Genomic DNA, 11441 nt, shown 5'->3' with positions numbered 1-11441 from the left:
TCCGACGCCCCACCCGCCATGGCAGAACGGGGAATAGCTCTGGCTTAAAGCGGTCTTGCACCGGTATTATGAAAATCAAGAGACGGACTGGACGAACATATCGGGCGGTAGTAGGTAGGTAATCTTACATGAAAACGAGATCCATATTCTACGAGAATAATAGTATAATATGAAATATGTGCAATGGGAACAGATCGTCGTTTACTTTTAGCCAGCCCATTTTCGTCTTGTAATGTAGCAACGGAATGGCAAAGTTTTTACTGGTAAGAAAACGGGTAAAAGAACGCGAGCATTCTGCTTGTCGATCCTCCTGCAAAGGGCTCTGCCGTGAAGGTAGACTCTTGGCATATCTCATCAAGTTGCTCTACTACATACAATGTAGAGTAGCGTTTAGAATGCAACCGCAACAAGAGTAAACCCGTAGCAATATCCGATATCCGCCATCCGCCATCCGCCATGGTGTTGGTTGTGATGAACAAGGTAGAATAAGGCTTAGACTAGGATATCGTCGTGATAAGAGTGGGAATCGTAGGAGTACACGATCTGTACTTCAGATGAGGCCATCACGATGTCGCCAAGAACAAAGATATTCCACCCCGCACGTCATTTCGAGCAAGATTCGCTGAGAACCCCTCATCGCCATTACGTACTTTGAACATGAAGCCCAAGCCATGTCAAAAGTGCAGGAAACGCCGCAGACGTTGAACATTTAGACCATTAGGGGGTGTTCCGCTAGTCTGGCGAACAGACCACGCGAGAAATTCTCCTGCCGTTCGTGGACGCTGGTCCTGCAGGAGCACAGCGGTAGATAGCCATTACGACGTAATTAATATATGCACTGCAAGTTGCATCGCAGCAACAAGCGTTGTTTATTGACGAAATGTTTCTGCTGCAGCGTATCACTGTGACACGAGTTTGGACATGTCCTCTTCTCGTCCCCAACGTCTGGTCAGGGGAGGGGGGATATGTATGTATTTTACGGATTTCCTTATCGGCTTGAGAACCGTGGATCACATAGATCACATAGGGGTCAGTGTGCAGCTTGATACCTGTATGCCACGATGTTACGCTCTTGTTGACTTTGCTCGTCTATTGTCCGTGCACTGCCGCTATGTACATACAAGGCAAGTGTATGTAAAAGTAGTGTAGAAGTGAGAGTAACTAGGTGGAAATACTTGAATATTTAATAAATACGCCGGCGCGTATATCGTAAAGTAGAAGAACGATGGTATCAGCTTATATTTTGGGTAGAGATAGAAAATAGGATAAATGTTTTGCAAATAATATTTGCGTATCTGTACCTAATGAGGCATAGTGCATTATGTACATGTAGGCCATCTCCGTTTCTTATAAGTATCTGAGAGTATCATCGTAAATTTTGTTATGGCGTTACCGTTTATGGTGTACATAAGGAGTACGAGACAGGGATGTGAAGAAGGGGGCACTTCCATTCATCTCTAGAGTCTACACTACTACATATGAGGTACCCAACATAGTGTACCTAGCTTCGTTCCCTGGGATTTTCTGCAAGGGGAAAAAGGGCATCATGAACCTTGAACCACGCTTCTCGGCCAGTTGAGCAAGGATGGAACAGACTCTAAAGTAACGCTAAAGTAACGCTAAAGTAACGCTAAAGTAACGCTAACGCCATCGGCTGCAATTACCTACCTAATAATGTATGTACTGCCTATGGATATGGCAGCGCGATTGCTCCTAATGTTTGTAATGTTTGCCACCTGTCAACTGCCAACTGCCACCATGCGGCCCGCCACTTCTTGGTTAAACTTGCCCTGCCTTTTTACCGTTTCACACTCAGGTTTTGACACTTTCCACCCGCCGCGAATTCATGAAATTTCGATCCCTTTTCTACGCCGTGTCATTTTCTTCTACCGCTCGGATCTTGACTCTTTCCGGTTCATCACCAACGACATTCGTATCAGTCTATCCCTCAAAGAGAAATGGCTTCTAGCCTAGTGCGTTATGTACGACACATTGCAGCAAACAGTAAGAGTAAAAGTAAGAGTGGTGGAAGAAGAAGAAGAAGAAGAAGAAATCAAGTCGACGGAAACGGAATGGCTTGAATGTTAACTTCGTCCTGAACTTGGTTGTCATACATTTGCTTGCTAGGCCTTGCAGGTCTTGCAGGTCTTGCAGGTCTTGCTGGGTAGTACGCTGTAGTAGCATCGTGCTCCAGCCTTTAGCCCTCTAGACTTTGGCATCTCATAATCCCTAACCTTTCAAGGGTTCTCTTAGTGTATTCTATGCTGGTGTCGATCACTTTCCTCACACGAACCCGCAGCCAATTCAAGGTTAGCCTACAGTTCTGCGGGCGGATGCTTTGACCTCATCAAAGTAAATTTACACATGATACCCCAGACTTAAACGGGACAGGGCACCAATATCCAACTCGTGGGTACTCGGAAATTGTAAGATTAATATGCATAGAGATGCCACCCGGATATCTCCTTTGAATATCTCTACTCTTTGGTTTGGTTGATGTCGTCCGTCCCTTTTGCTTATTTGAGACACTGTTCAAAAAAATACATTTTTATTTTTGCTTCTGACAGTTCTGACAGTTCTGACAGTATCTGCGTCAATAGGGACAAACCCCCTGTTCCGCATCTGCAGCAACTTGGCTTCTCTTTTTCGAGTTTATTGCTAGTTATACTTTCGTATAGTACGTAAACCTGGCCTCGTTGGCTTTCGTTTGTGTCGTCATCTTAAACTCTCGGACTTTGCTTTCTCAATCGATTCCACAAACTTGAAAAGTGAAGGGTGCTTGTGTTAGATCCCCAGCCTGCGCCGGTCGACTTTGTATTTTGCCAGCCGCCTCAGAACGGCACAAAAGGGGTCCAAAAACCAAAAGTCATTTCGGTAAAACGGCTCAATTTTTATCGGCATTGAAGGATCGAATTCCATTTTTGGATTAAGGGTTGGTTAAAAAAGCGGAAATATCCTGACTGAATAGTTCCCCGGGATACGTCTCTTGTGACTCAGTTAACTTTGAGCGTTGTCGTCGATACGGGTTTGCTCGGAGTTGCCACGGGAACGGTTGACGCGTCAGGGACCTCAGGAGGAGTTGCATGGAAAATAACTTCAGACTACTCCGGTATTTTCGAGTTACAGCTGTCATCTTAGTCCGGAGCCTCGACCATCGTCTGTCATACCCGAATATCCATCATCAAATACATATCGGTCTCACAGATTTTCAGCTTGCTCGATATACAGACTCACGCGCTTCGCTACTGTTGTGTCATTCTCCGATGAAAACCTAGTCGTGCTGCCTCAATTCTCGGCAGCCTGCATTGTCGATCGACTTCCCTCTCAGCTGCTGTCTCACTCTTGGTATAACATCGGATAACAGGACGAGTATATTCACGTGGGCCCTCACCGAATCCGGGACGCCATCATTATCACGGCACGATTGCAACCACGTTTGCTTTAGCAACAAGAATCATGACTGGGCTAATACCGTTGCTACTACCATCGTCCGCGGTGTGCAAATCAACCACTGGCTCTACTATCGAGATAAATCGCAGAGCGTCACTGGATCCGTCTTTATTTCCATCTCCACCATCATCCCTAATTCATCGCCGGCAACGGTCTTTACCAACTATCAGGACAGCAAGACGAGGTTCTATTGAACCGCCTGCCTTGCCCATCATTCCATCCACTCCATTGGAGTGGAAGAATGCTGTAGATGAGGTCAAGCGAAAGTATCTTAACCACAAGTACCGAGCATGCTCAGCAAGATGCTGCGAGATTATAGATAACCTCAAAGACGCATCTAATGTGGAGCCTCTTTACTTGATTTATCTACACTTCTATGCCGCCTCCTCTTTCGAGCTTTGCGCCAGGCCACTATCGTACTCCTCCACTTACCGCACCAGGTTACTTAGCGATGCCGAGGTCCACTACGGTAAGGCCGAGGCGTTGATCCAGAACACGGAGGAAAACATAACTCGAAAGACAAGATCTGCGTCGTCATGCTCCACTGCTTCTAGCCTACACTCCCCAGGATTGTCGCCTAGTGTACGATCATCAGTCTCAAGCACGACATTTTCATCACCTAGGACTTCGGTATGTTCAACAGGAGACGAGGCCGTGATAAAGCCAAGTCCGAAACCAGGGGCTAAGGCTAAGAAGAAGGTTTCCTTTTCCGGACTGACCGATCTTATCGAGTTCCAACCTGAACCATATATTCGCCCAGATAGTCCTACCTTGGGATGGGAGGATGACATCGTTCCTCACCACTCGGATAGCTCTCTTCCCCTATTCTCGGCAAACAAGTTGAAGTCGGCACCTTTATCGAAATCCAAGCCTAAAGAACCAGAATCGCATTTTGAACTACAACCTACAATACCAGAACGCTCCGTACCTCGTGATTCCCAGCCTGTGGAGGAGTTAAGCATCGCGGACGACAAATTCGATCTTGACGCATTCTTGCAGACACGTTCGATGAATAGGATGTGCGCACAGCTTTCAGCCTTGCGTTCACAAATATCCTGGCATCGCGACGGAGTTCAGACTTTACTCGCTGGACCTAATGATACACCGGAGTCACCTGCGCCAGCACTGCCAGAAGACGTTTCCCCTGTACCTTCGTCGCCCTTTGGTAGAATGCGACTAACTCGTGCGAACACTCTGCCCGTTGAGATCGGATCAGACTCGCTACCGTGGACAAACTCTGGTCAACGAGACCGCTTCACCGACTCGCCCGGCCCAGACAGTCCCAGAGCAATCAGCCGACCGGCATCTGCAGCTTCAACCATACGCTGTACCGACGAAGCTCTAAAGCAACGCATAGAGCGCCTGCGCGCTAACGGCTGGCAGAGAAAGCGATTCGACAATAGACGATACGAAGCCCTGCGAGAACAGGCCCTTGGTGAACTTGCATAGGATGCTTTTCGCACCAAGCACTTTATCTGGCAACGCAAATCCTGGCTTAAAACCTGAATAGGCACTACCAACTTCATATGAGCTTAGCCATAACCAATTAGCTCAGACACCGAACTCTTCACCCGCCCGTGTATTAGAAAGGGGGAGGAGTATGCTTGATTCGATTCTTGCTTTGTATATTGCATACCATTAGTACATTTATTTCATTTTTTCCAGGAAGGGGCGGAAGGAAAGGCAGGAAGTGACACGGAAATAGGAGTCAGGAGTCCAAACTGCATGTGACGAAAGCCGACGGGGAAGCATGTTGTTTTTTTTCATTCACCTGGTAATCATTATACCCGGCTACGAGGCCACCCAAAGCAAATCAGTGGGACGCGCACAATCTGCCAAAAAATGAGGAGGACGAGGGGCGGAAGTGAATATGCCTGTAAGGAGAAGCTGTCCTTGAGGAGACACGATGAACTTGGCACGAGGAAATGTATTTATACGTGTATGTCTGCTGTCGTTACGGGATTACGATTCCCGTAATATTCCTCTCTCTCTCTCTCTCTGTTCCTGCTGGTCCGAACGAGAAGGGAGAAGGGAGAGGGGAGAAATATACATTTAATGATCTACGTTATTACACGTATACGTACCTACCTACCGACTTAATTATCAGATAATCCTGCCAAACCCCGCGTTCTTATAGCCGTGAAGTAAAGAAAGAATCAATCAACTAAACCTGTGAACAAAGGCAGTACAAAACTGATCTCGCCAACTTTCAATTACCTATTCTGACCTACCCACTACGTAGTGTCCCCTATGATATCGAATAAAATAATTAACACGCGTCCGTGGCGCATCGATAAACCATCAGCAACCGCAAGAGGAACTAGACGAAACGAAGAGGAACGTAGTATTTAATAAAAACCAGGCCCGACAAGTCTTAACCGAACGCGAAACGGATATCAGGGGGAAACAGGAATAGAAAGAACACGAATATATCTGCTTCCCCGAACTAATAGCCAACCACCTCTTCCGTCTTGTCAGCCCTGCCTGCTATGCATTGTAATGTCTCAGCTATGACAAACGATTTTAATCATGCCGTCCTTGATATCTTTCCATTCCTATTGCCCTTTCATGCTTGGAAGGGGGTATCTATTATATCGCTAAGATGCGCCTAGCACAATTTTGGTTTATTTGCTCAACCCTGGAAACTCTTCCGCTTCGCTTCCTTTTCCACTTCTTCCGTGACCTTCAGGGTCTGCTCTTGCTCCTTCATCTCGCGGACTTTAGCCAGAACCACCTCGCGGAAGATGGCGCCCTTCATTGCGCGCGTGAGCTTGCCCTTGCCGGTCTCCTCCTTTGGTGACGTGGGCTTGTCTGATCCTTGGCTGGCTGGAGCTGCTGAATCATCGGCAAAGTCGGGGTGCTCTGGATCGTCTTCTTGGAGCTTGAGCGCCTCGATACGGTTTGTCAACTTGACGAGTTCGATACCACGGCGGAGTCTTGCCTTGGCCATGTAGGCCTTGATCTCAGGAAGTAAGTTGTGGTCTGAGGCATTTTCGCCGCTGAGCCAGGGGTGCTTAAGTGCTTGCTATAGAGATATTAATACGGGGACGTAGAAACTGGGGTGGAAGATAAACGCGACATACCTTGCTGGACCACCTGTCTTCCGGATCCGGTTGTAAGAGGCGCATAATGAAGTCCTTCGCATCGTCACTTACATCTCTCCAGTAGCGCTCATGGAAGACTACTTTCCCGCTACTGCATTCGTCGATCAAATCCTGCAGGTTTTCAGAGCGGAAGGGAGAGTAACCACAGAGAAGAGTGTAAGTGATGACACCCAACGACCACATATCCACAGGCTTGCCATGACCTTTCTTCAACATGACTTCGGGTGCTGCGTAACCGAAAGACCCCGCCATTGTAGTTAGGACCTCATCCTTGGTATCAAGCATCTTTGCAATTCCGAAATCTGCCAAGACTAAGTCGGAATCGGAGTCTTTGCTGAGGTAGAGGAGATTCTCGGGCTTAAGATCTAGTTGCATACGGTTAGATAACTATTATGTAGCTACTGGCGGTGCTGTTTTTGCTACGTACCTCGGTGTACTACGTTCCTGTCGTGGAGATAGCTGACGGCGTCGAGGACCTGTCTGATGGTCTGTGAAGCGTCCTTCTCTGTGAACTTGCCCTGTTCGCAGATGCGATCGAAAAGTTCACCGCCAGTGGCGAGCTCGGTGACAATATACCATTTATCCTATACGTCACAGGGTCAATCGAAGTCCGCTCGAGAGTACTTATGCTTGGATTAGTAGGACATACCCTTGACTCAAACCAATCCACGAAGCGAACAATGTGAGGGTGTTTGAGACGCTGGAGCATATCTAGCTCGTCCCAAACCATTTGCTCGTTCCCCTTGACATTTTTCTTGAGGATGATCTTAATAGCGACCTTGCCATTGGGGCCATCTGCTTCGCGCACGATACCGTATGTACCCGCACCAAGGGTTCGACCAAATCTGTACTTCGCCTTTCTTTCGTAACTTTCCGGCTGGCCTCGAAGGCTGCTAAACATGGCGTTAACTACACGAGTGTTGTAGTTAGTAAAGAGTGGTGGCTATATTTGGCATTATACACTCAACGCTTCGACGAAGGGATTGAGACTAGCAACGAGCGAATCGACGAGGACATAGCCGAGACAACTCTATTGTTTTTCCCTGAAACAAAGAGGGGAGACATGGATTAGGCATTGGGGGCTGAGATGACAAGTGAGAATGGTAGAGAGAACTCACAACTCATTGCGACGTGGGGTAAGCTGAACAGGGAGAATCGATGAATTGTGAGGGGCTTCCTAGGCTGATGGTATGTTATTTTGGTCGATAGGTTCGTGGAGTCGAAAGGAACGATCCCCTCTCCAAGAAGGGGAAGGAGAATAGGAAGTTAAGTAGAAGGCTTCAGCTGCTCTAGATAACGTTCTGTAATGTATGCAGGTCAGAGATATGTATGTTAGGTACCATACGGTAAAGAGGTAGGTAGGTATTGGGCTTGAAAAGCGAATGAATGAATGAGTGAATGAATTGCAAGTCGCAGGTGGATTGTCAGATACACGAGGTAGCAGGGTAACAGGGTAGCAGGGTAGCAGGGTACCGAATGGTGTTGGTTTGGGTACGGGTACGGGTACGGGTACTGGATTTGATGTAAAATACCATATAATACGCGTATACGTAGCTTGTACTCGTACTTGTTGTAATAATAAATGTTGTACCTACAATACCTTAGGTTAGGTACCTCTATGGGGTAAATCTGTAAGTGGTAGAAGTGGCCCCTCTCTGATAGTTCCGTCTGATGGACCCCTCCTCTTAATTACGTGTATTAGGGCAGGAACAGCTGAATTTCGATCGACTCTTATAAAACTGGATCGAGGGGCTTTCCGCTTTCTGTCATATGGTTGCCGATTGATGGTTGCCGTATTAATTTGATAATCGCTGGTACGGGATAATCACTTGACGTGGAGGATGAGGTAGTTTGTGTAATTTGTGTAATTTGTGGACACAAAAAGAGTTGAGAGACAGGGAGAAATATATATATCTGTATCAGCTGTCAGGTCCACAAAGACATGACCCTACAATCCCATGTGTTTTGCAGCTAACACCCTGGCTACCTATGTATGTAGGTAGGTAGGCTGAGTTTGGAGGTAACCTTTTCGTGTTTCCTTTCCTTACCTTACCTTACAGTTGTATGTGATATGATGTGATGTGATATATTCGGAGAAAGCCTTGCCGGGTACCTTGCCTAACAGGTAGGTGGGGTTGCGAATACCGCGTATTGCATTGCGCCTATCGAGAGGCAGCTTGTGCATCCCAGCATCATCGCCAGTATTCATGTTGCTGATGATATTGGTTATTAAGTAGCCCTCAATAGCGCATGTGCTAGGGCGACTCAGCCGCAATACTGGGGCAGTCCCAGCCTAATACATACATAGCTCCAATAACTCATCATCCATGAATTGAATTCGGTGGACGGCTCGAGTGTGTGTAATTAGATAACCTGGTTCACCTGGTTGAAGCGCATCTTCGGAATCCGGAATGTCGGCCACAACTAGCTCGCGCCAGCATAGGTACTTGAGCAGCAAGCCATCCTTGGGTTGCCTCACTAGAGGATACCTAGGTTAGGTATGTATGGAAGTACACAGGGCTGTGGCTGAGTATGATAATCCTTCTGGAGTAACTACCTAAAGTTCAAGATTTCCATAACTTAGTTCCAATGCCGATGGCACATTCTATGATGTGGGTTTGAAAGAAAAAGGAAAATGAATCCTTTGCCTGCGTGTGTATTTATTTGAATAACCACCACGTATGTAAGTTATAAGAACCTTTGAGGATAATGGGCTTACATGAGTAATTAGTGCAGTGTGGACTGGCCGTATCACATGCGAGAAACCTATATAGAACATATGTAATATTAACTTGAAGCGGCGCACCCTCAAGTAAAGAGTAGCAGGTATAATATGACTAAGGCGTTCCAATACATTAGACTTTAGGTGATCATACTATATGTATATATAAGATTATGGGACTGATCATGTTAATTTGTTTGACTTACCTAAGTAATATCTTATTATTTGCAGAGTGAATCTGGACAATTTGCCCTTATGGCCGTTGTACAATAGGTACATGATGTTTCTTCTTATGCATCTTTAACTTAACTGTACCTACCTCCTGCCTTATACGCTAACGGAAGGAGTCATCTGCGCGGCGCTTATTATCGATAACCAGGATCCATAGGCTACTCGTGTAGGTAGGTAGGTCGGTATAAATACTAACGTCACCTGGCAGTCAGGCCGAATGCTACGCGCCTACTTCAGGTAGCTTTGTTGAAACTTCACTTTGCGGGGCAACTCTAGTTTCAAGCTTTAGGGGTCCTTCGTTCGCTGCTTCCTGCAATAAAATTGTACAGTACATATCGAACAGATCGGTTACTTTCCTCCTTAGACCTGCCGTCTTTGGTCTCGGAGGAGCTTATGTTATACAGACAATGTGCACCTCAATTTGACTTTAGCTACTCCAACCCATAAGGTACCTTAACCTACCTACCTAAGCTTAAGCTCTCCAAACCGCCTTGTACACCGTCTAACTTGTCCAGAAGAATTTCCCGTACCGCTGCCTCATCCCTTAACCCTTAACCGCACCCGATCGCTTAATGCTCTTTCGGGTTGCTTCCAAGTCCGCTTAAGTTTGGCGAGCAACTCAAATCGCGGGGGTTAACCTAATTAGCGGTAAAGTCAAGCAACGCCACTCAACATTGAACATCAACCTACTTGCGCCTCTTCGCGTGCCTATTCTCCGTGTCAAAATGGCCAACTTAGGTCCTAGGAGGTTGACAAAGGAGCTAGCTAAGGTATTGTCGATTCTTATAAGAAACAATTGTCCTCACAATATGAAATTGCTAACAAGATTCTGGCTTTCAGATCTCGAATAGCTTGCCTCCCGGCATTGCTTTAGTCTCTGCAGATAACCTTGAAGAGTGGTTTCTTGACATCCAGGTTCTGGACCAGAATCCAATCTATGCAGGCCAGACGTACCGTCTAAAGTTCAAGTTCAGCACCTCGTATCCCATTGGTAGGCCCTCTCGCTATCCACTGCACTGGAGGCGGAGAACTAACGCGAACGTAATAGAACCTCCCGAAGTGACTTTCGTGAAGCTAGAGAACCGTCCGATACCCATGCACCCTCACATCTACTCAAACGGAATCATATGCCTCGACTTACTCGGGTCGCAAGGATGGAGCCCTGTCCAGAACGTGGAGAGCGTATGCATGAGCATCCAGAGCATGCTGACAGGAAACACCAAGAGCGAACGTCCACCCGGCGACGAAGAATTCGTACGCGGAAACCGCTTGCGACCTAGAGACATCGATTTCTACTATCACGATAACACCGTATAAAAGCATCGTGTCTATCTTCTATATTCCCTGGTAGGGTTACCAGTGGCGGTTTCACAACTGGGCGGTTCTCTGAGACTCGAAATACCTTGTTTCACTTGCATAACTGTTGCCTGGGCTAGATCTGCGAAGCGTACTTTGTTGGACACTTAAGGTATAGGAGATTCATCCAGTCAGGCTGAATCCTCTTATGATATTAGCAGCATGAAGCTGATAGGCATTGCGTGGATAGGCGGCATGCGATCGTCCATATGAGACATCTACATAGGAGCAAAGGTCCCTTTGCAATTAGCATTTTACGACTGCAATCATGATCATACGTTCTGAGTAATTGTACCTTGGCTTTGCGATATGATTATTTAGGTACTTGAGCAAAATCGTGACGCTGAGGTCGATGTATAACATTTCGATAACATTCCTAGCTAAATGTTGCTTCCTTGTAGAATTCAAATAATACTCTCTTTTTTTTAGCCAAATTTAAATTTTTACGACCATGCAGCTATTCACAGGGAAATGATAGATACGACAATAGGACAGGACCTATCAGTGATGGCTTAAGTATGGCATTTATTTAACTTACAGCATGCATGTACATATTTTATAGAGCGGAGCTGTGACGT

The 11441-nt window shown here is 46.5% G+C and overlaps 4 protein-coding genes across 4 annotated transcripts; 3 read left to right on the top strand and 1 right to left on the bottom strand.

Annotated features, from left to right (window-relative positions):
* Nucleotides 1–1597: 1597 nt before the first annotated feature.
* Nucleotides 1598–2051, top strand: F4813DRAFT_376001 (uncharacterized protein; the record flags this gene model as incomplete). The annotated part of the gene is made up of 1 exon (XM_049245073.1): nucleotides 1598–2051. A coding segment is annotated over exon 1 (295 nt), but the record flags the coding sequence as incomplete, so codon positions are not given.
* Nucleotides 2052–3294: 1243 nt separating this feature from the next.
* On the top strand, nucleotides 3295–5490 carry F4813DRAFT_282672 (uncharacterized protein). The gene has a single exon (XM_049240509.1). The coding sequence runs from the start codon at nucleotides 3457–3459 to the stop codon at nucleotides 4897–4899; it is 1443 nt and encodes a 480-aa protein (XP_049095000.1). The 5' UTR covers nucleotides 3295–3456; the 3' UTR covers nucleotides 4900–5490.
* F4813DRAFT_282679 (calcium/calmodulin-dependent protein kinase 1) lies at nucleotides 5491–8026 on the bottom strand. Its single transcript, XM_049240510.1, has 4 exons — nucleotides 7204–8026; nucleotides 6982–7138; nucleotides 6534–6919; nucleotides 5491–6475 (listed from the first exon to the last, which is right to left on the bottom strand). The coding sequence occupies exons 1-4, from the start codon at nucleotides 7453–7455 to the stop codon at nucleotides 6083–6085; spliced, it is 1188 nt and encodes a 395-aa protein (XP_049094999.1). The 5' UTR covers nucleotides 7456–8026; the 3' UTR covers nucleotides 5491–6082.
* Nucleotides 8027–10232: 2206 nt separating this feature from the next.
* On the top strand, nucleotides 10233–10824 carry F4813DRAFT_394065 (ubiquitin conjugating enzyme; the record flags this gene model as incomplete). The annotated part of the gene is made up of 3 exons (XM_049247514.1): nucleotides 10233–10277; nucleotides 10348–10498; nucleotides 10556–10824. The coding sequence occupies 3 exons, from the start codon at nucleotides 10233–10235 to the stop codon at nucleotides 10822–10824; spliced, it is 465 nt and encodes a 154-aa protein (XP_049094998.1).
* Nucleotides 10825–11441: the final 617 nt, after the last annotated feature.

Source organism: Daldinia decipiens (genome assembly GCF_022478715.1).
Source record: "Daldinia decipiens strain CBS 113046 unplaced genomic scaffold F4813scaffold_54, whole genome shotgun sequence".
In the NCBI taxonomy this organism is placed as follows: Eukaryota; Fungi; Ascomycota; class Sordariomycetes; order Xylariales; family Hypoxylaceae; genus Daldinia; species Daldinia decipiens.
Note: the sequence above shows the minus strand (reverse complement) of the source record. Positions and strands in the feature narration are given on the sequence as shown.

Bases quoted from the DNA above. Each gene is read 5' to 3' on its own strand.
- F4813DRAFT_282679 (XM_049240510.1), bottom strand. From the start codon at position 7,455: ATGTTTAGCAGCCTTCGAGGCCAGCCGGAAAGTTACGAAAGAAAGGCG. The intron at 7,139-7,203 runs GTATGTCCTACT...TGTGACGTATAG, and splicing joins TGGATTGGTTTGAGTCAAGG to GATAAATGGTATATTGTCAC. The intron at 6,476-6,533 runs GTATGTCGCGTT...ATATCTCTATAG, and splicing joins AAGACAGGTGGTCCAGCAAG to CAAGCACTTAAGCACCCCTG.
- F4813DRAFT_282672 (XM_049240509.1), top strand. From the start codon at position 3,457: ATGACTGGGCTAATACCGTTGCTACTACCATCGTCCGCGGTGTGCAAA.